The sequence below is a fragment of the Syngnathus acus genome, chromosome 15 (genome assembly GCF_901709675.1).
Source record: "Syngnathus acus chromosome 15, fSynAcu1.2, whole genome shotgun sequence".
NCBI classification, from domain to species: domain Eukaryota; kingdom Metazoa; phylum Chordata; class Actinopteri; order Syngnathiformes; family Syngnathidae; genus Syngnathus; species Syngnathus acus.
Window position 1 is genome coordinate 13,456,824 of NC_051100.1, and position 19,224 is coordinate 13,476,047.

The 19,224-nt window shown below is 51.6% G+C and overlaps 1 protein-coding gene across 4 annotated transcripts in view; it reads left to right on the forward strand.

The window, feature by feature from the left end:
- Nucleotides 1-19,224, forward strand: part of sptbn1 (spectrin, beta, non-erythrocytic 1) — a 44,097-nt gene extending 24,873 nt beyond the window's left edge. For all 4 annotated transcript variants that reach the window (XM_037272044.1, XM_037272045.1, XM_037272042.1 and 1 more), the window contains 34 exons: nucleotides 22-180; nucleotides 265-360; nucleotides 557-763; nucleotides 936-1,089; nucleotides 1,157-1,308; nucleotides 1,518-1,736; nucleotides 1,827-1,907; nucleotides 2,058-2,264; nucleotides 2,325-2,536; nucleotides 2,657-2,794; nucleotides 2,871-2,991; nucleotides 3,287-3,502; nucleotides 3,805-4,224; nucleotides 4,449-4,651; nucleotides 4,736-4,826; nucleotides 4,909-5,055; nucleotides 5,167-5,430; nucleotides 5,505-5,729; nucleotides 5,959-6,048; nucleotides 6,124-6,402; nucleotides 6,484-6,614; nucleotides 6,687-6,891; nucleotides 7,024-7,398; nucleotides 7,529-7,615; nucleotides 8,988-9,145; nucleotides 9,461-9,599; nucleotides 9,816-9,900; nucleotides 10,027-10,223; nucleotides 10,472-10,563; nucleotides 10,840-10,894; nucleotides 15,022-15,224; nucleotides 15,546-15,719; nucleotides 16,693-16,735; nucleotides 17,363-19,224. In XM_037272044.1, coding sequence (XP_037127939.1) covers nucleotides 22-180; nucleotides 265-360; nucleotides 557-763; nucleotides 936-1,089; nucleotides 1,157-1,308; nucleotides 1,518-1,736; nucleotides 1,827-1,907; nucleotides 2,058-2,264; nucleotides 2,325-2,536; nucleotides 2,657-2,794; nucleotides 2,871-2,991; nucleotides 3,287-3,502; nucleotides 3,805-4,224; nucleotides 4,449-4,651; nucleotides 4,736-4,826; nucleotides 4,909-5,055; nucleotides 5,167-5,430; nucleotides 5,505-5,729; nucleotides 5,959-6,048; nucleotides 6,124-6,402; nucleotides 6,484-6,614; nucleotides 6,687-6,891; nucleotides 7,024-7,398; nucleotides 7,529-7,615; nucleotides 8,988-9,145; nucleotides 9,461-9,599; nucleotides 9,816-9,900; nucleotides 10,027-10,223; nucleotides 10,472-10,563; nucleotides 10,840-10,894; nucleotides 15,022-15,224; nucleotides 15,546-15,719; nucleotides 16,693-16,735; nucleotides 17,363-17,611 — 5,874 coding nt within the window. In that variant the 3' untranslated portion in view covers nucleotides 17,612-19,224. The remainder of the gene's footprint in view (nucleotides 1-21; nucleotides 181-264; nucleotides 361-556; nucleotides 764-935; nucleotides 1,090-1,156; nucleotides 1,309-1,517; nucleotides 1,737-1,826; nucleotides 1,908-2,057; nucleotides 2,265-2,324; nucleotides 2,537-2,656; nucleotides 2,795-2,870; nucleotides 2,992-3,286; nucleotides 3,503-3,804; nucleotides 4,225-4,448; nucleotides 4,652-4,735; nucleotides 4,827-4,908; nucleotides 5,056-5,166; nucleotides 5,431-5,504; nucleotides 5,730-5,958; nucleotides 6,049-6,123; nucleotides 6,403-6,483; nucleotides 6,615-6,686; nucleotides 6,892-7,023; nucleotides 7,399-7,528; nucleotides 7,616-8,987; nucleotides 9,146-9,460; nucleotides 9,600-9,815; nucleotides 9,901-10,026; nucleotides 10,224-10,471; nucleotides 10,564-10,839; nucleotides 10,895-15,021; nucleotides 15,225-15,545; nucleotides 15,720-16,692; nucleotides 16,736-17,362) is intronic.

Sequence of the window (19,224 nt, forward strand, 5' to 3'; positions counted from 1 at the left end):
ATGACACGCCGTTTGCTATAGGCGTGGGAACGTCTGGAGAAGGCGGAGCACGAGCGCGAGTTGGCGCTGAGGACGGAGCTGATTCGCCAGGAGAAACTGGAGCAGCTGGCGCGCCGCTTTGACCGCAAGGCGGCCATGCGGGAGACGTGGCTGAGCGAAAACCAGCGGCTGGTCTCGCAGGTGACGGCCGCCGCCGTGCCGCCGCCACCATTCAGCGATTGCAGTGCGCCCGTTTTGAGTGTACGTGCATGTCTGTTCCCACAGGACAACTTTGGCTTCGATCTCCAGGCAGTGGAAGCGGCCACCAAAAAGCACGAGGCCATCGAGACAGACATCGCCGCCTACGAGGAGCGCGTTCAGGTGCTCGAGTCTCACCTGGTTCTCCCCCCACAATATTGTCAGATGGCGACTTTTTTCCCTTGTACTGTCATGAAAACCTTTCGTGTAACATTTTATTTTTGGCAAATGTTTCTCATTTAAAGGTGGTGAATCGAAGCGGAAGCTTTTTGATTTTGGCTGGAAGAGACTTCATTCAAGGCCTCGTTTTGTGCTCCAGGCGGTGGTGTCGGTGGCCCGGGAGCTGGAGACAGAGCGCTACCACGACATCAAGCGCATTGCGGCCAGGAAGGACAACGTGATCCGCCTGTGGGAGTACCTGCTGGAGCTCCTGAAGGCGCGCCGGCTGAGGCTGGAGCAAACGCTGGGCATGCAGAGGGTCTTCCAGGAGATGCTCCATATCATGGACTGGATGGACGAGATGAAGGTGCCGTCACCTTGTATTGGGCCGAGGCCACCTTCTCATACGTTGGCGGAGGATGCGTGCCTTTTGTCCCCATCCGCACCTTGACCCCAAGTGGACAAAATGGATGCCTGCACGTCGGGTCACTTGCAGTCGCCGCTGGGGCTGAATCTTGCTTTTGGTCATTTGGGCACAGATGCTGCTGCTGTCTCAGGATTACGGCAAACACCTCCTGGGTGTGGAGGACCTGCTGCAGAAGCACGCCTTGGTGGAGGCCGACATTGGGATCCAGGCCGACCGCGTCCGCAATGTCAACGCCAACGCGCAGAAGTTTGCCGGCGACTCCGACGGTGAGACCGAGCTTAGTTCCCAGGCTTGCACGAGCCTCAGACCCACTCTTCTCTTTGTCTTTGTCAGGGTACAAACCTTGCGACCCTCAGGTCATCAGGGAGCGCGTGGCCCACATGGAATTCTGCTACCAGGAACTCAGCCAGCTTGCGGCTGAGCGGCGAGCGCGCCTGGAAGAGTCGCGCCGCCTCTGGAAGTTCTTCTGGGAAATGGCCGAAGAGGTTTGTCGCTCTGCAAATCCTTTTCATACGCTGTTGGGTGCCTGCCCACCACCTTCAACATTTTCACACCCAGGAGTACTTTTGTTTGAGTGCCCGCAAAGAGTTTGTAATTGTCGAGTGCTTGCCGACCTCCCGCACCGGGTATTGCGTTGGCGGGCCCTTTCTGTGACAATCACGCCACGTTGTTTGCGGTGGTGTGCGTGCGGCAGGAGGGCTGGATTCGCGAGAAGGAACAGATCCTCCCCTCGGAGGACTGCGGCAAGGACCTGACAGGTGCCCTGCGGCTGCTGAGTCAGCACAAGGCCTTGGAGGACGAGATGAGCGGACGTGCCACCCACTTGCAGCAGACCATCAAGCAAGGGGAGCAGCTGGTGGCCGATAAGCACTTCGGCGCCGACAAGATTCAAGAACGCATCCAGGACATCCGGGTAGATGATAAATGACACGACATAACATGACATGACATGATGGCTTGATTTTTTTTTTTTATTATTGTTTTGGTGGCGTGCGCATGGCAGGACCAGTGGGCGGCGCTGGAGCAGCTCTCGGCCGTCCGCAAGTCTCGACTGCAGGAGGCCTGCAACCAGCACCAGTTCCAAGTGAGGCGTTCCACATAGCCACGCTATGCCGCCCTTCGCTTTTTGCACTTTGACCGGATCGCAGATTTTGAAGTCGTACCCATGCGTCTCGGTAGCGAGGCAAAAAAACTTTTTGGGCTTGAGTTGAGTTGCATTGGTTTGTTTTTGCAGGCGGACGCCGACGACGTGGACACGTGGATGCTGGACGCACTGCGCATTGTGTCTAGCGTGGATGTGGGCCACGATGAGTTCTCCACGCAGGCGCTGGTGAAGAAGCACAAGGACGTGGCCGAGGAGATCGCCAGCTACCGGCCTGTCATCGACGCCCTGCACGAGCAGTCGCGTGCGCTGCCGCCCGAGAAGGCGGACTCTGGGGAGGTGAGCTCCCGGCTCCGGGGTCTGACAGCGCCGAGCGTGACCGGAGGTGGCTTACGGCAGGTGCAGAGCCGTCTGGCGGGCATCGAGGAGCGTTACAAGGAGGTGGTGGAGCTGGCACGCCTCCGCAAGCAGGCGCTGCAGGACGCGCTGGCCCTCTACAAGATGCTGAGCGAGGCCAGCGCCTGTGAGCTGTGGGTCGACGAGAAGGAGCAGTGGCTCAACGGCACCGACATCCCAGACAAGCTGGAGGACCTGGAAGTGGTCCAGCACCGGTAAAGCCAACGCCCGACTTGTGGCTCTATGTTTCTAGGCTCTCCATTTTTCATCGTAGAACCTTGGGGCCATTTTAAATCAAGACTAAATACTGCGATATCCGCTCCCTGTGTACGCAGGTTTGAGAGTTTGGACCCCGAGATGAACAATCAGGCCTCGCGGGTTGCTGTTGTCAACCAGGTTGCCAGACAGCTGATCCACAGCGAACATCCTGGTGAGAAGGAAATCAAGGCCCAGCAGGACAAACTCAACACCAGGTGAGTCGGCCGTCAAAGGCCACAATAGGCCACGTGGCGCTGAGCTCGTTCAAGAGCCAGGCAACGTTTGGGCCAGGTGGAGTCAGTTCCGGGATTTGGTGGACCAGAAGAAGGAGAGTCTGAGCTCGGCACTGGGAGTGCAGAACTACCACCTGGAGTGCAACGAGACCAAATCCTGGATCAAAGAGAAGACCAAGGTAGCCGCCGCATTGCCACTTCCCAAAAGAGCAGATAGTTGCCATCTTGCCCTGCTGCATTTTCACACCTTTACAGAAAACCCTTCAGCTCATTTTGCCAACGATTGATCATGTTTCCTCCACATGAAGAGACTTGTCACATTTAGCTTTTCCTTCCACATTTCTTGGCCATGCATTTCAAACCATCCCAACTCCAAGATTTCCGTCAGGAGATTCAACTTGCAGTGAAAGCGTTTTTTCCGGGTCTGGGTGGGAAACGCTTTGCAGTTAATGTGTGCTTGTGACCTCTCCCGAGGTGATCGAGTCCACCCAGGAGCTGGGCAACGACCTGGCGGGCGTCATGGCGCTGCAGAGGAAGCTGACGGGCATGGAGCGAGACCTGGCCGCCATTGAGGACAAGCTGGGCGACCTGGGCAAGGAAGCAGAACGCTTGTCCTCAGAACACCCGGAACAATCTCAGGCCATCAAAGGCCGCTTGGACGAGATCACCGGCGTGTGGGAGGAGATGAAGGTGCCCTGCCTAACGTCTTTGCTTCTTTCTGCCTTGGCCATCAAATCACAAACGTTTCAGTCACAGTTTTCAAGTCCTTGTAAAATGGAAAAAAAGGATGTCTTACATCTGACACTCTGCGGAGAACAGGCTTAGTACCTACTGTGCCAAATTGTAATGACTAAAAAACGTGCACACGACGAGGCGCTCTAAGGTGGCTGTGTCACACACTCACTGCCAAGTCGGTCTCTGAATTCAGGCTACATGGCCGTGACGAGGCTCAAGGCGAAATTGTAAGGTTTGACGCGGGCATGTGTTCTCAGGGCACCATGAAGAACCGTGAGGAGTCGCTGGGCGAGGCCAGCAAGCTGCAGCAGTTCCTGCGCGAGCTGGACGACTTCCAGTCATGGCTGTCGCGCACGCAGACGACTATCGCATCCGAGGACATGCCCAACACGCTGGCCGAGGCCGAGAAGCTGTTGGGCCAACACGAGGCCATCAAGAACGAGATCCGCAACTACGAGGAGGACTACCAGAAGATGCGCGACATGGGCGAGATGGTGACGCGGGGCCAGACGGATGCGCAATACATGTTCCTGCGCCAGCGGCTGCAGGCGCTGGACACGGGCTGGAACGAGCTGCACAAGATGTGGGAGAACCGACGCAACCTCCTCTCCCAGTCGCACTCCTACCAGCTCTTCCTCAGGGACACCAAGCAGGCTGAGGCCTTCCTCAACAACCAGGCAAGACGCAGACACTAAGCGCTCACTTGGTGGATGCCGCCATCTCCAAAACGCACTTGGGCGGCAATATTTTGGCTGACTACCAGAAGACTTTGTCTTCACAAAATATGGTCAGGCGTCTGCAAACAAAGCGCCCCGGCATGTTTGAGCGCAAGTGTGCCTTGGCCGGATGCTTTGGCTCTCTGCTTGCTTTCGTGTCCCTCACATCTGTGTGCCTGCGGCAGGAGTACGTGCTGGCCCACACGGAGATGCCCACCACGCTGGAGGGCGCTGAGGCGGCCATCAAGAAGCAGGAGGACTTCATGACCACCATGGACGCCAACGAGGAGAAGCTCAGCAGTGTGGTGGACACGGGACGACGGCTGGTTGCTGACGGCAACATCAATACCGAGCGCATCCAGGACAAGGTGGACTCCATCCACCAAAGGTCCGACACACCCTCCCTGCGTGCTTGATTGAGATGAAGCCATTCCAATGAGGGTCCTGGCAGCTGAATCTTTGTTTGTGTCAGGCACAAGAAGAACCGAGCGGCGGCCAGCGATCTCCTCATGAGGCTGAAGGACAACCGGGACCTGCAGAAGTTCCTGCAGGACTGTCAGGAGGTGAGCCAGTCCAAGCGTGCGGACATTCTTGTGCTTCTTTTTTCTTTTTTCTGCTCGGCTAACGTGGGCGCACTGCACTCAGCTGAGCCTGTGGATCAACGAGAAGATGCTGACGGCTCAAGACATGACATACGATGAGGCACGCAACCTGCACAGCAAGTGGCTCAAGCACCAAGCCTTCATGGCCGAGCTGCAGTCCAACAAGGAATGGCTGGACAAGATCCAGAAGGTCAGGTCATTTAGCCAACGCAAACTTGCCGGCCTTCTGGCGGTGCTTTGACGAAAAGCTTTTTTCCCATTTTCCCCATTCCGACTTGCTCCCACCAACGTGCGGCGGCAGGACGGCGAGGCATTGATGGCGGAGAAGCCCGAGACTGAAGCCATGGTGCACGAGAAGCTGGCCGGGCTGAAGAAGATGTGGGAGGAGCTGGAGTCCAGCACGCAGATCAAAGCCGAGTGCCTGTTTGATGCCAACAAGGCTGAGTTGTTTGCGCAGAGCTGCGCCGACCTCGACGAATGGCTGGCCGGCTTGGACGCGCAGCTGCAGTCGGACGACTACGGCAAAGACCTCACCTCCGTCAACATCATGCTCAAGAAGCAGCAGGTGGGCGGGCGGGCGGCCGTTCGTGGAAGGCAGCGTCACATGCCCAGGGGCTGACTGCAGGCCTCCCTCGGCAGATGCTGGAGAGCCAGGTGGAGGTGCGCCAGAAGGAGGTGGACGAGCTGCAGAGCCAGTCGCAGGCGCTGAGTCGCGAGGGCAAAGGCTCGGAGGAGGTGGACAGCCAGCGCAGGAGCGTAGAGAGCAAGTTGGGCACACTCCGGGCACCGCTCCAGAGCCGGCGCGACAACCTGATGGCCTCCCGCGAGATCCACCAGTTTAACCGCGACGTGGAGGACGAGATCGTACGCCACACTTTCCCTTCAACCTTTGTGTCCCTGCCTTCTCCTCTGCCTCGTCCTCACCCTCCCTCCTGCTTACCCTCCTCTCATTCTTTTGTCTTCCTTTTGTCACGCATCTTCTTTCGCCTCCTTCATCGACTTCCCACCACTACGGTCCTCCTCCCGTCCTCCTCCACGTTCTCCTTTTCGTCCTCTTCTTGTCATCCTCATCCTTCTCGCCCTTCTTTGGTAGCTTTGGGTGGAGGAGAGGATGGCTCTGGCCACGTCCACAGACCACGGCCACAACCTCCAGACGGTGCAGCTCCTGATCAAGAAGAACCAGGTAGGAATCCCGTCCGGTCTGATCTTATTTTCTTTCGAACGGAGGGAACCAGAGTATCCTTTCACCCCCCCTTAGACCCTGCAGAAGGAGATCCGGGGCCACCAACCGCGCTACGATGACATCTTTGAGCGCAGCCAGCACATCTTGCGGCAGGAGAGGCCCACAACCGAGCTTCTCCGCCGGCGTCTGGCCGAGCTGCGCTCGCTGTGGGAGCAGATTCGCCAGGAGACGGAGAAGCGCCACGCTCGCCTCAGCGAGGCCCACGAGGCGCAGCAGTACTATTTTGACGCTGCTGAGGCCGAAGCCTGGATGAGCGAGCAGGAACTCTACATGATGTCCGAGGAGAAGGCCAAGGTGGGCTCCCCGCACCGCTTAGCCACATGCTAATGCTAAGACCGCTTTGTGCAAGTCAAGACCAGTTGAGGTGGTTTTCAGGACGAGCAGAGTTCGGTGGCCATGTTGAAGAAGCATCAGATCCTGGAGCAGGCGGTGGAGGATTACGCCGACACCGTCCACCAGCTGTCAGCAACCAGCCGAGGCTTGGTGGCCGCCGAACACCCTGACAGGTAAGGCGCCTGCCCGCCCAGCTGTTTGGCTCGCGCAAAAGCACGCCCTAAGCTGACCGAGCGGCGCCACAGCGAGCGCATTGGCATGCGCCAGTCGCAGGTGGACAAGCTATACGCCGGCCTCAAAGACCTGTCGGAGGAGCGCCGAGGCAAGCTGGACGAGCGCTTCCGCCTCTTCCAGCTTAACCGCGAAGTAGACGACTTGGAGCAGTGGATCGCCGAGAGGGAGGTGGTGGCCGGCTCACACGAGCTGGGCCAGGACTACGAACACGTCACCGTGAGTCGAACCGCAGAGTCACCTAGCCAACCAGGCACACTTGGCGCGCCAAGACCAGGAGGGAGAGAGCCACGGAGCCTCTGTGTCCCTCCGAATCTTGGCCACTTGCACCGACTTGTGTTTTTCTCCCAGATGCTGCAGGAGCGCTTCCGCGAGTTTGCTCGGGACACGGGCAACATCGGGCAGGAGCGCGTAGACGGTGTAAACCGTCTGGCAGATGAGCTGATCAACGCAGGGCATGGCGATGCGGCCACGGTGGCAGAGTGGAAGGACGGCCTAAACGAGGCCTGGGCTGACCTACTGGAGCTGATTGACACGCGCACGCAGATCCTGGCTGCCTCCTTCGAGCTGCACAAGTTCTACCACGACGCCAAGGAAATCCTGGCCCGCGTGCTTGACAAGCACAAGAAGCTGCCCGAGGAGCTGGGCCGCGACCAGAACACAGTGGAGACACTGCAGAGGATGCACACCACCTTCCAACACGACATCCAGGCGCTCGGCACGCAGGTGGCACTTTAGCACTTGTTCTTGTGAACTGAATTCATGTCGTCTGACCCCCTTCACCCCCAAAGCAAGTTGTTTGGTAGCGGCGCCAACATTTTGCAATGGCGGTAAGGAAACGTGTCGGGCGTTTCAGGTGCGTCAGCTTCAAGAAGATGCCATCCGTCTGCAGTCAGCGTACGCAGGCGACAAAGCAGACGACATCCAGAAGCGAGAAGGAGAGGTCAGCCCAAACAAGGCCCACACGCACATGCACACGCAGTTGGAATGGCCAGAAAAGTTGAAGGTCCTCTCGTTACATTGCTGACTCCAAAAGGGCCACTTGATGCCCTCCAAAGGCAAAGCTGATGCTGTGTTGTGACCATTGTTGGCTGTGTTGCGTTTGTTTTCACACCCTCCCTTGCTTCCTTTCCTTCCTGTCCGTGCAGAAGCAAAAGGGAGAGGTGAGCTTTGAGCGGCCACTTTGGCTTTGCGTCCGTGTGGCTGCGCCGCCTCATCCAAGAGAAACCCCTCTTTGGGTTTTGACTCGCACTCCAATGAGCCATTGTACTTGTTGTTGCGCTTGCTCTTGGCCATGCTGGTCCTTGTTTTGTTTTAGCGTTGGATTCCTATTTTTAAATTGAGCCTCGTCCTTTGATAACTTTGACATGATGCGGCCAAGTCTCTGGAAAGCAGCAGCTATGCGTGTCGCAGCCACCTGAAGGTTCACGCAGTTGCGTTTTCAGGGCCATAAGTCACACAGTGAAAGGTCCAAGTTTTTTTCCACTTGTAGTCATTCTATTTGATTGACAGTTGGGTGGGGCGTGCTTTCAGCGCCTTCGCACAGTCTTTGAGAACAGCTAGATTTTTTTCTTCACCTCTTTTATTCTTTTTTTGGGCAGGCTAGTCGGTATCAAGCGTCCGCTACACTAAGTGGCCCGATGTTTTTGTTTTCACTTGACAAGGACTTTAAAACTCAGCATGGAGCAGCTTTGTCTTTCTTCTCATCAACATCAATCAGATGCCGCCCATCAAGTCTATTGATGGACTTCACAATAGCATTTGGGCTACGTTCACACTGCAATTCGGTTCCATTGTTTTGTTTTTGCTTTGCTCTTGGTGGAATTTCTTTCATGTCATCATCATGTCATCATGCTTTTTCATAAAGCATACATTTGACGTAAAGCAAATGGTATCTATCTATCCACGGCGTGCCCGTCATTCCATCTGACGCATTCCGTTCACATGACGAGTCACATTGGTTTTTCTCACGTGAGATCAAAATTCCAAATTGGGCTTCTCGACTTGCAGTGTGAATGTCGACTTAAAGTCTTCATCATCACATGCCAAACATTCAACGTCAACATGACCGACTTAGCCCAGCCCTATGTGGGCTCACAGTGATTGAAAAACACACCAGCTATGAATTGGGAGCATCATTATCATTTTCGATCAGATTTTATTGTGTTGTGTGTTGACATGATGACGTACACTTCTTTGATTGGCGGCCGTTGACGGGATGTAACCTCATCAACGTAGCCGACGGGCACGCGCAGCTGAGCGTTTGCGTCGTCTAAACGTACACGTGGCCCCGTATGCTCGTGCGTGCCGTTCAGGTCTTGGAGGCATGGAAGAACCTTCTGGAAGCAGCCGAGGGCCGACGGGGCAAGCTGGCCGACACGGGCGACAAGTTCCGGTTCTTCAGCCTGGTGCGAGACCTCATGCTGTGGATGGACGACGTCATCCGACTCATCGAGGCGCAGGAGAAGCCGCGGTACGCTCGCACACTCACTTGCAGCTGAAACAATTCATTGAATAATTTGATGACAAAAAAAGCCGGCTGCTAACCTGAGTGCACAAGAGCCAACGCTACACGCAGCACCCACGTCACTCACCGACTATGGATGTGCCACAGTGTGAGCGTGAAACACGCAGGCGACCCCAAGCGGACAAAAATCAAACCTGCGTGCACATTGTTCTAGTAACAATGTTAGCCAGCCGCAGTCCTCTCCTCATGCGTGCACGTAACAAATATGGTTAAGTGTGGGCCCTTGCGGCTGGCGTAGTAACGCGTGCGGCGGTTGTGTAGTGACGTGTCGTCGGTGGAGCTTCTGATGAACAACCACCAGGGCATCAAGGCCGAGATCGACGCACGCAATGACAGCTTCACCACCTGCATCGAGCTGGGAAAATCTCTGCTGGCCAGGAAGCATTATGCCTCGGATGAGGTGTGTGCGTCCACATACACACGACTACCTAGCTGTCATTTGCCTGAATCCCTTGTTTCCAGTAGTTTAGGAGATTTAGGAGAAGTCTTAAATTGGCTTTAGTCCCAGTTGTGTAAACCTTTTTATCATTGTCTGCTAAAACAAAAAAAAAAAGCAACAAGCAACAACTTGAATTTACGTTTGTGTTACATTGCGTGTGCGTGCACGCGTCCTCAGATCAAAGAAAAGTTGCTGCAGTTGACGGACAAGCGGAAGGAGATGATTGACAAGTGGGAGGACCGCTGGGAGTGGCTGCGACTGGGTGAGGCCTTGCGCCTGATGGTGGCAAAGTGGCAAAACCGATGGCGGCAAAATGGCGCAACCGCCGCCACCTTGCCCCTGCCTTGTCGCGGGTGACTTCAGGGCCGCTTTGTTTTGTTGCTGACAGTGCTGGAGGTGCATCAATTCTCGCGGGATGCGGGTGTGGCCGAGGCCTGGCTTCTGGGCCAGGAGTCCTACTTGTCCAGCCGCGAGATGGGCCAGAGCGTGGACGACGTGGAGAAGCTCATCAAGAGGCACGAGGCCTTTGAGAAGTCGGCTGCCACCTGGGAGGAACGCTTTGCTGCCTTGGAAAGGTTGACCACGGTGAGACGCGTAGTTCTGGTCTTACCAGAAGAGGCCCAGCCTGCTCGCTCCGACTTGACGGTCAAGCTGATGCAAAACAAAAGGCAATAATTTCACCACCCAAGTGTTGAGCCTAACTCTAAGGCGAGCATGCCAAGCGAAACAAGCATTTGTGTTTCGCTCAGTGAAAGCCTTCAAGTCCAACAGTGCCAAACCTGTCAAGGAACAAGTGTGTGTCTGTCCTAATGTGTGCATGCCTGCGCTTTCAGATGGAATTATTGGAAGTGAGAAGAAGGCAAGAGGAGGAAGAGAGGAAGAAGCAGCCGGCGGCGACCGAGGCGACACCCGCCGCGCAGCAAAGGTGAGTGCCAGCGCGGTCATCTTTCTACATCGGCAGCTACGTTCACTTCATGTGTCCACGGCGCACATCTTCAGAGGGGTCCTCAGCAAACCATTCACCTCAAGGAAAAGCAAAATTTTCCAGCCACCACTGGGGCTGACAAAGATCCCATTTACTTCGACTTAGGTCTTTAAGGTTACAAACCTTTGGAGTGCAAAGGTTTTGTCGCGTGCTAACGTTTGCATGCTAACATTTCCAAATTTTGTCGACACACGTGTTGTTTTCTTGTGTATTCAGGGAGGGTGACGTGGCGAGTCAGAACGGGCCGAGTGGCGAGCCGGACTCCACCAGGGTTAGTTACCGCTCGCCCACCTACCAGCAATACTACAACACCCAAAAGCGGCACGCGCGCGGACACCCACCGTTGCAGTAGCAACACACATACAAACATACTACATGCCCCTGGGCGCACACCCTCTCTCCCTCTCTCCCTCCATCCCCTTCACATTGGGAATTTGTCACTTAATCAAGAGAAAAGCATTGAGAAAAAACAACCGGCAGTTCCATCCAAAAGCAAAGCGAGGGAAGCAAAGTCTGGAATAATCTGAAAATGGAGATTCGCCATGCCATCAAAGATGTGCTTGAAGACTAAAACGCTGTCATGAACGGCAAGCCAGCGAGTAAAATCGAGCAGGACGAGCTGAGCAATAAGAGGGCTCAAGGTGAGGATGCCCACAAGCCTCCCGTCTGCCAACGTTTTCTCTGCACCGAGTGCGACAAACAAGCTGGAGTGCTTTCATTTTTTTTTTCCTTTCTCGTTTCTTGTCTTTTGTGTTGACTTGCGTATATGCATGGTGCACATAAGGCGCAAGTTCACATTCTTTTCCTCCCTCATTTTTTTGGGCTTTTCTTTTTTCTTCCTTTCCTCTTTGACCCTCCCATCCCCATCCCCCAGCTTGAACCGCCCATCCTCCTGTCCACTCAGCTCTTAATGTCCTTGCTTCTTCTCTACGTGACCTTCTACAAACTCATCAACACGTGAGCGCAGCAGACATGGAAAGCGCTTTAGCTCCTCCTCAGATGTCGCTCAAGTAAAGTCGACATTCGCTCTTGTACGTCTGGGGCAGGGGTGGGCAAACCTTTTGACTTGCGGGTCGAATTGGGTTCTAAATTTTGACCGGGGGGCCGAACCAGGAGCAGATGGATGTAGTGTTTGTGTGAAGTAATATAAATGACATGCAAAGGTCATTGCATAAAAGGTTTTGGACTTTAGTAGGTAGTGAAGCATGGATATTCGAAAAAAAGCCTTTTGAAAACAGATGCATTTATTAACAGCATTAAAAAAACATTTCAACAAAAAACTACAGTGATTCTCATTAAATACGACACTGTTATTATGAATAACAGTTTCCATCACTTCAGCAGCTGCAGGTCAGATTTATGAAAGATGTTTATTTATCTTATGAGGCGAAATCACATAAAACGGCAAACATTCTGACCAAATACATCATCTTGAAGAATCAGTGAAAGAATACATCTAAATAAAGTAATAAAGAAATCAAAACGGTAACACGGTGACGGATATCTGAAAATCAGAGCAGAGCTTTAACTCACAAACACCTGGTGACAGAGGTGAGGAAACGGGAAACACTTCCTTAAAGTCGGCCTTAAAACCTTTAAAAGTTAAGATTAGTCGCAAACAGGTGGTGCATCAATGCCCTTGAGCATTCTGTATTGTTTGAAAATGAGAATGGTCGCTAGTTTCAATCCCTGCTATTTGTACAAATTATTTTCAAATTGCATTTTTTTTACAACAAACTAGAGAAACTCCCCTTCATTTTCAGTGGGAACAGTGATGTTGGTCTCCCTTTTTTTGCTAGTGCATCATGGTCTGGAGTCAAATTTGTTGTGGCAATTCTTAAGATAGAGCGTGTCCGTTAACCTAGATCTGTGACGGGGCTTTGTTGATGTTCACGTGGCTGAACGTCTGCTCACACACGCCAGTCGAGCCAAATTGTCCACTCTTTTTTAAACACTCGGCACTCAGTGTCCGCCTTTCTTTTCCTTGGGCCACTCATTTAAATGGAAGGATTCCAGGGGAAGGTTTGTGGGTGACTTTAGCGTAAAACTGTATCTGAAAGCTCAGCGCGCAAATTACGAGAATGCTGACGTCAGCCCACACTCGAAATTCGGCACTGATAGAAATAGAGCGCGGAGTGCGCCGGGTCTGTACTCCTGAGTACGTACACACACTTGTGAGTGTGCTCTGAGCTTTCTGACACGGCTTCCCGGAGTAAATGCGCGGGCGCCCGTTTCCCCATCTACTGGAGAAATGCAGTCATTGCAGGGAAAATGACCCAAAAATTGTTTAATCATACAATTTATTCAGGTTTGGCAGGCTGTATTAAACGGCCCCGTGGGCCGGATGTGGCCCGCGGGCCGTAGCTTGCCCATGTCTGGTCTGGGGTCTTCACGACAGTTGTGTCTTTTTGTTGTCATTTTCCCACATGTTTCTTTTTGTTGTCTTCTCATCTCATTTGAACCATTTCATTGTCTTAATTTGTGCATGTTTTGACACGTCACGTCTCCATTAACAAAGGCAATAAAAGGTCTCGAATGTCCCGACCCGAGCGCCGCCCTCCACTTTTTGTTTGTCCGTGTGTCACATGCCTCTTCATGGATGCGCGCAGGCGTTGAAAACACAAAAAAACGTTTCCAATGTCAAACATGACACTCTTCAATGAGAAGCTCCGCTGTACTGTTCTGTTTTCGGAACTAATGGGAGATTTAGATTTACAGCATCACATTTGGTAAATCGCATGAATGAAGTCAGAGTGCGCCGCTTGTCATATTTGGAAGCAGACGGACATCATTTCGTCACTAGGTTGTCGTGAGCATGAATTAATAATCATCAAGAAGCGTCCGTTTTCAGACCATGCGCTGTATTGGTCGCCAGCCAATGCCAGAGCACTTAGAGAGCCAGGCGAGTGTTGACGTGGTCACCGAATCGAGCCGCGCGGGCCAGTTGAGTGGCGTGGGCCAGTTGAGCTCGCCGCCGCTGCCAACTTGACTCGTTACGAGCGACCCTTCCGGAGCACCTCCAAGGTTCGCTTGGGAAAACCCGTCTGCGCGAGTTCCCGCTGGAGCCGGAAGCAGGATTGGTCTTCCGTCCCTCCCCGCTCGGCTCCGGCCCAGCGAAGCGCTTGCAAGGCGTGGTAATGAACCGACCGACCAGTCGTTTGGGATCGGCTTGCCGTGGGCGAGGTGTGGTTCCAAGCAATTGCACCCAAGTGGGACTTGATTGTTTGAGATGGTTTTACCGCCTTGCATGACGCGACCGCATGAGCCGCTCACACTCCTTCTCCTCCTTTGTCGTCTTCTTCAACAATTGAAACTCTTTCCTCGGCTGCCGGCGTTTGCCCCAAAAATCTGGCTACGCAGGGATTAGACCAGGGGTGCCCGAGTCTGGTCCTCGAGACCCCCCCCCATTGACCCAGCCTGTTTTGGGTGCAGCCTAACTGTGACATACCTGATTAAAATCATGAGGCTCGTCATCAAGCACTATCAGGTTGCACCCAAAACTGTCTGGACCGGATTTAGGCAGTCCTACTGTCGACTAAAAGAGATCTGGGTTGAAATTCAGAATTCAACCAGGACCACACCTGCATTCAAGTAATTCTGCACCGGGACCAAGACTAGACTACACCTTGAACGAACCACGATTTAACTCAAACGAGTGAATGATGGATGAATCCTTCTCAAAACCTGGATTCATCCCCGTGCTTTACCGGGATTTAACCCATACTGAATTTAACGATAAATAAACCTAGGTTATTAAAATAACGATGGGTGAATCCCAGCATTAACCATAAATGAAGCACAACGAAATCAGGATTAAACATGAACCAAAACAGGACTAGAATGACTCTTGATTGAGAGTGTAATCAGTCCAGCGGTAAAGCACAACGGGGCCAGGATGAAACATGGACTAAACCTGGATTAAACATTGCCTAAACATGGACTGTGCCAGGATGGGACATACCTAATCCTAAACTATTATCAGACAAGAAAATCTGAAAAATCAGTGTTGAATGATACTTAAATCTGACTGAATAAAACCCAGATTCATTCAGGAATTCATTCTAAATGGAGCAGGACTAACCCCGACCTGGATTTACCCTGGATTCAAGCAGGACTAAACCTAAACAAATCTGGTGGTCAAACAGAAAGGGCCCAGGAATCAAGGTTGCTAAGAGGCGGCCAGCCGGCCATTGTTTCACATACGCTCTTTCTTGATCTTTGGTGCCGATGTGTGGCGTGTCTCCACAGCAACGCTGTGATTGTGCTGTGCTCTGCATGCCGCCGCTCTTAATCCCTAAAACAAACCAATTATTCTAATCTTGCTCCTAATCATACGAGTAATAATAGTAATGATCCTCTGCGGGTGTGTGGGCCCTGACGCTGCTGCGGTATTTCCAGGAGGATGGCGAGGCGATGAACGGTGTGTCAGAGCCCAGCCCCGCCGGGTCCCCTGGGGCCACCCACAAAGGCAAAGCCGGCCAGCAGGCGGCCACGCTGCCCGTCAAGAGCCAACAGGAGGCGCTCTCGGCCAACTCGCAGATGGAGGGCTTCCTGCACCGCAAGCATGAATGGGAAGGCCACAACAAGAAAGCGTCCAGCAGGTACACCTTACTGTCACGCTAACATGCCACAGACAGGCTAACCAATCTGGCGTCAGTTTTGTGAAGAAATTACAAACCTTGAATCGAGACATATTGGAGCCCAAAAGCTTTTGCCACACCTACAGATGGACAGCACAAGAGAAGGTGTATGTTCATTACACTTAACAAAAAAGGCAAACATGCTTCGTTGTCATCTTCTACTGACCTCTGGTGGCCAAAGTGCACATGGCAGAAGAAGCAGGACAATAACCATGAAATGTGGACTACTGCATCCTGTCGTGGTGGTCACGGGGGTGATTGTGCCTGTGTCCCGTGCGGCAGGTCGTGGCACCACGTGTTCTGCGTGCTCAACCACCAGGAACTGGGCTTCTACAAGGACCAGAAGAGCGCCGCACAGGGCATCCCCTACCACGGCGAGATCCCCGTCGCACTCAAAGACGCCGCCTGCGAGGTGGCGCTTGGATACAAGAAGAAGAAACACGTCTTCAAGCTCAAGTCAGTCTATCGCCGCCGCCGTCACACCAACAAGCAACTTGCCTTTGCTTAAAGCTTACATATCACGTTTAGAAATTCTTCCGTTCTACGTTTTACTCATTAAGTTGTGGTCTATATAAAGTGAAACAGCAATGCTTTTATCTGAATTCCTCATTTTGATTGCATCACAGGTCCTTCCTTCTTTTATACTTCTGAGGTGCAGCTCAGAGCAAGCAGTTTTGGTGCGGTCTCTTTAAATGCAAATGACCCTAACCCCACACCCTCCAGGCCGCAAGATGTGCGACCCTTTCCGGTCGAGATATTTGTAGTTTTTTAGCCATGGTAGCGTTTACTTGCGCCACAAACCTTTTGATTGATTAAAAGATGTCAACTCAGATGACTTGTCCATACATACATAACACGAGACAAAATAAATCCCCTCACAATATTAATGAACACGTCTTGTAAACAAGCACTGCAGTCAAGCTAACCAGTAAGCTAATGCTATTGTTAGCGTGAAGATAACGAATGTATTTAACACATTGTGTTCCCCCATAATAATACAGCATCTTCGATGCAATTCATATGATACAACTACTCAAAATACACCAGGAAGTGAAAACAGTGCACAGCTCTAAAATCAGCAGAAAGACTGATGCTAATGCTATGAAAATGAGGGCATCATAGACACGCAATAATATGAAAGTGAAATACAGATCAATTTTGTGTCATTTCAAGTTTACGGCTTTACTGTGTGTCGTTTCCATAGATTGAAGGAACTGAACCACTAACAAAACTAAGTCTTTCGGCGAATCCTTCTTTATACTGACAAACGTTTTCTGAAACAGTCATCCTTGAACAAGCAGGACGTTGTCCACAGATGTGGGAACACTGCTTGAAAAATGATGGATGGATGGATATAGATGGATATGGATGAACGGACGGACAGATGGATGTCGGTGTCCTGTAATAATTGTGTCTTTGATCATTACAGAGTCACTGATGGCAACGAGTATCTCTTCCAAGCCAAAGATGATGTGAGTAACGACTCGTCCATTAATCTTCAGTTCTGATTGAATCAATTTTGTGCTCCGTAGGTGGTTTTGTATTGGATTGACAAGATTTAAGACAAGTGTTATTCCTGCTTTGATCATGCTACTGGATTAATCTCAGTTTAGTTCTGGGTAAATCCAATTTTGTCCAGATTGAATCCTGATTTTGTTCAGGTTTATTATCATTCAGTACTGCTTTACCCAGGTTTAATCCTGCGTTAACCCTAATTCTGTTACGGTTTACCCAAATCTTGTTCCAGTCTTGATGCAGTCTATCCTTACTACAGTTTTCGCCTTGCTCAACCCTAGTTAAATCCTCTTTCATTTTCATCCTGCTTGAGTTCAGGTAATGGTATAGTTCATTTTAATCCAGGTTTAGCTGTGGTGTGATCCTTGTTCAGTCCTTCCTTTCATTAAAGGTGCGGTCTAGTCCAATTTTGGTCCATGATTAATTCGGATTCAGTCTATGGTTAATTCATTTGTAGCTCAGGTTTAGTTCAAGTTTTAGACGACAAACACAAATGTTGCCCACGTAAATTCACGTCACAAAAGAAGTCCCATGAATGCTAATGCTAACGCTCATGTCGTTTGTGTGATATTTTTGCTGCGCAGGAGGAGATGAACTCGTGGATCTCCAGCATCTCAGCGGCCATTATGGGCGAGAAGGGCGAAGTGACTCCAAGCAGCCACAGCACGCCGGCGCCCGCCGCCACCCGTGCCCACACCATGCCGGCCTCGGCGGGTCGCACGGTCACCGTGCCCACCTCGGCTTCGGCCGAGGTGGCGGCGGCTGAGTCCAGCCCGGGCAAGCGCGACAAAGACAAAGAGAAACGCTTCAGTCTCTTCAGCAAGAAGAAATAAATACCAACAACTAAATCCTCATTCCCCCTTTCCTCTTCTTCCTCTTACTGTTCCCGTTGGTCCCTGTGGTGCCGATCGGCTCGTTCCCGGCGGCCTGTGGGCTGTTACTGTGTCAACCCAACTGTCTCGATTTTACGCCGCTCATAGTCGTAAAATGTCAACTATGACGAAGACGTCATGACGATAACCACTTTAGTCTCGTGTAACCTTTCCACTTTTAGCCGCCTGGATGCTCCCACGGATTCCTCTTGTTCCTCTTCCTCCCTCCCTTTCCTCTCGCCCTTCCTCTTTGTCTTCTTCCGATGCGAGCCACGCCCTCATGGGTCCCCTTGGAGCCCATGTTGTCCACTCTGTGCCTAACGACAATCCTCCCCGGCTCAGAGCTGTACGTAGTCCTGCTTCAAACTAGTTTTTGGTTTGTTTGTTTGTTTGTTTGTTTGTTTGTTTGTTTGCTTAGTTTTGGTTTCATACTGGTCCCGTCCAAGTTTAGTTCTGGTTGGACCCAGGTTTAATCCTGGTGCAAACCCTATTTTGGTTCAGTCTGGGTTGTACAGAACTATGTTTTAATCTGATTTGGTCCAAGTCTAGTTAACCACAGATTGGACCATTGTTTGGGCCAAATGGGATCCAGATTTGGTCATTGGACTGGTCTTTAATCCTAGGTTTGCTCCATTTCTGGTTTAGTCCAAGTTTGCTCCTGGTTTATCTGAGATTTAATCATTGGTAGATGAAATTTAATCCAGGTTTGGTCTAGTCCGGGTTTAAAATTTGTACAGTGAATTCAATCCAGATTTAGTCCTTGTTTCTACCAATTTTGGGTCTGATTGGGACCACTTGTGGCTTGATGACAGCTTGTTGAAGGTTTTTGAGTGGTCCCGTTCTGTCGTGGTTTCATGGTGATCCTGTTGGGCCGCGACTAGTTTTGCTTGGTTTATGAGACGTATGTACAAGTTGTGTATAAGAAAAACAACAATCAACCTATTCTCCATGTTACAAATGTGTGTACTCTACAGAATTTAGTTCACGTTTAAACCTCATTTGGTCCCAATTTAACCCAGATTCAATTCAATTCTGCTTTAATCCCAGTTCGGTCTCCAATCCTGGTTTTGTCCTTGTTGAATCCAGATCTGATTCTGTCCAGATATAATCCTGGTCCAGGTTTTAATTTTACCTGCTGAATATGTACAAGTTGTGTATAAGAAATACTAATCTGCCGTAGTCTCGCCTCTACTAATCTGCTTGATGGACTGAAACTTTGTCAGTGAAGGAAGAGTAAAACTGAAAAGGATTTTGATCTTCCTGACGTGTGCTGGCCTTTCAAAACTTTTGTCTTCTTCTCATCACATTTAGAAACACTAAAGTCGCTTGGCGCTTTTTGATGGTTGCTTGCGTTTTTTTTGGTTCTCATTTCCTTTTCTCTCTCTTCCAATGAACTGCTGACCAGAACAAGTACCTATTCTGCCTGGTAACAAAGCAGCCAATGAGAGGCAGCCTGGCTTTTGGGTGCGCTCCTTCCCCACATCTGACTGGCACTTTTTTCCTATCCCTCCCAATCTTTTCAGCGTGTAGTGTGTATGCGCGCCGTGCCGTGGTCACCGTAAACGTAGTAACCA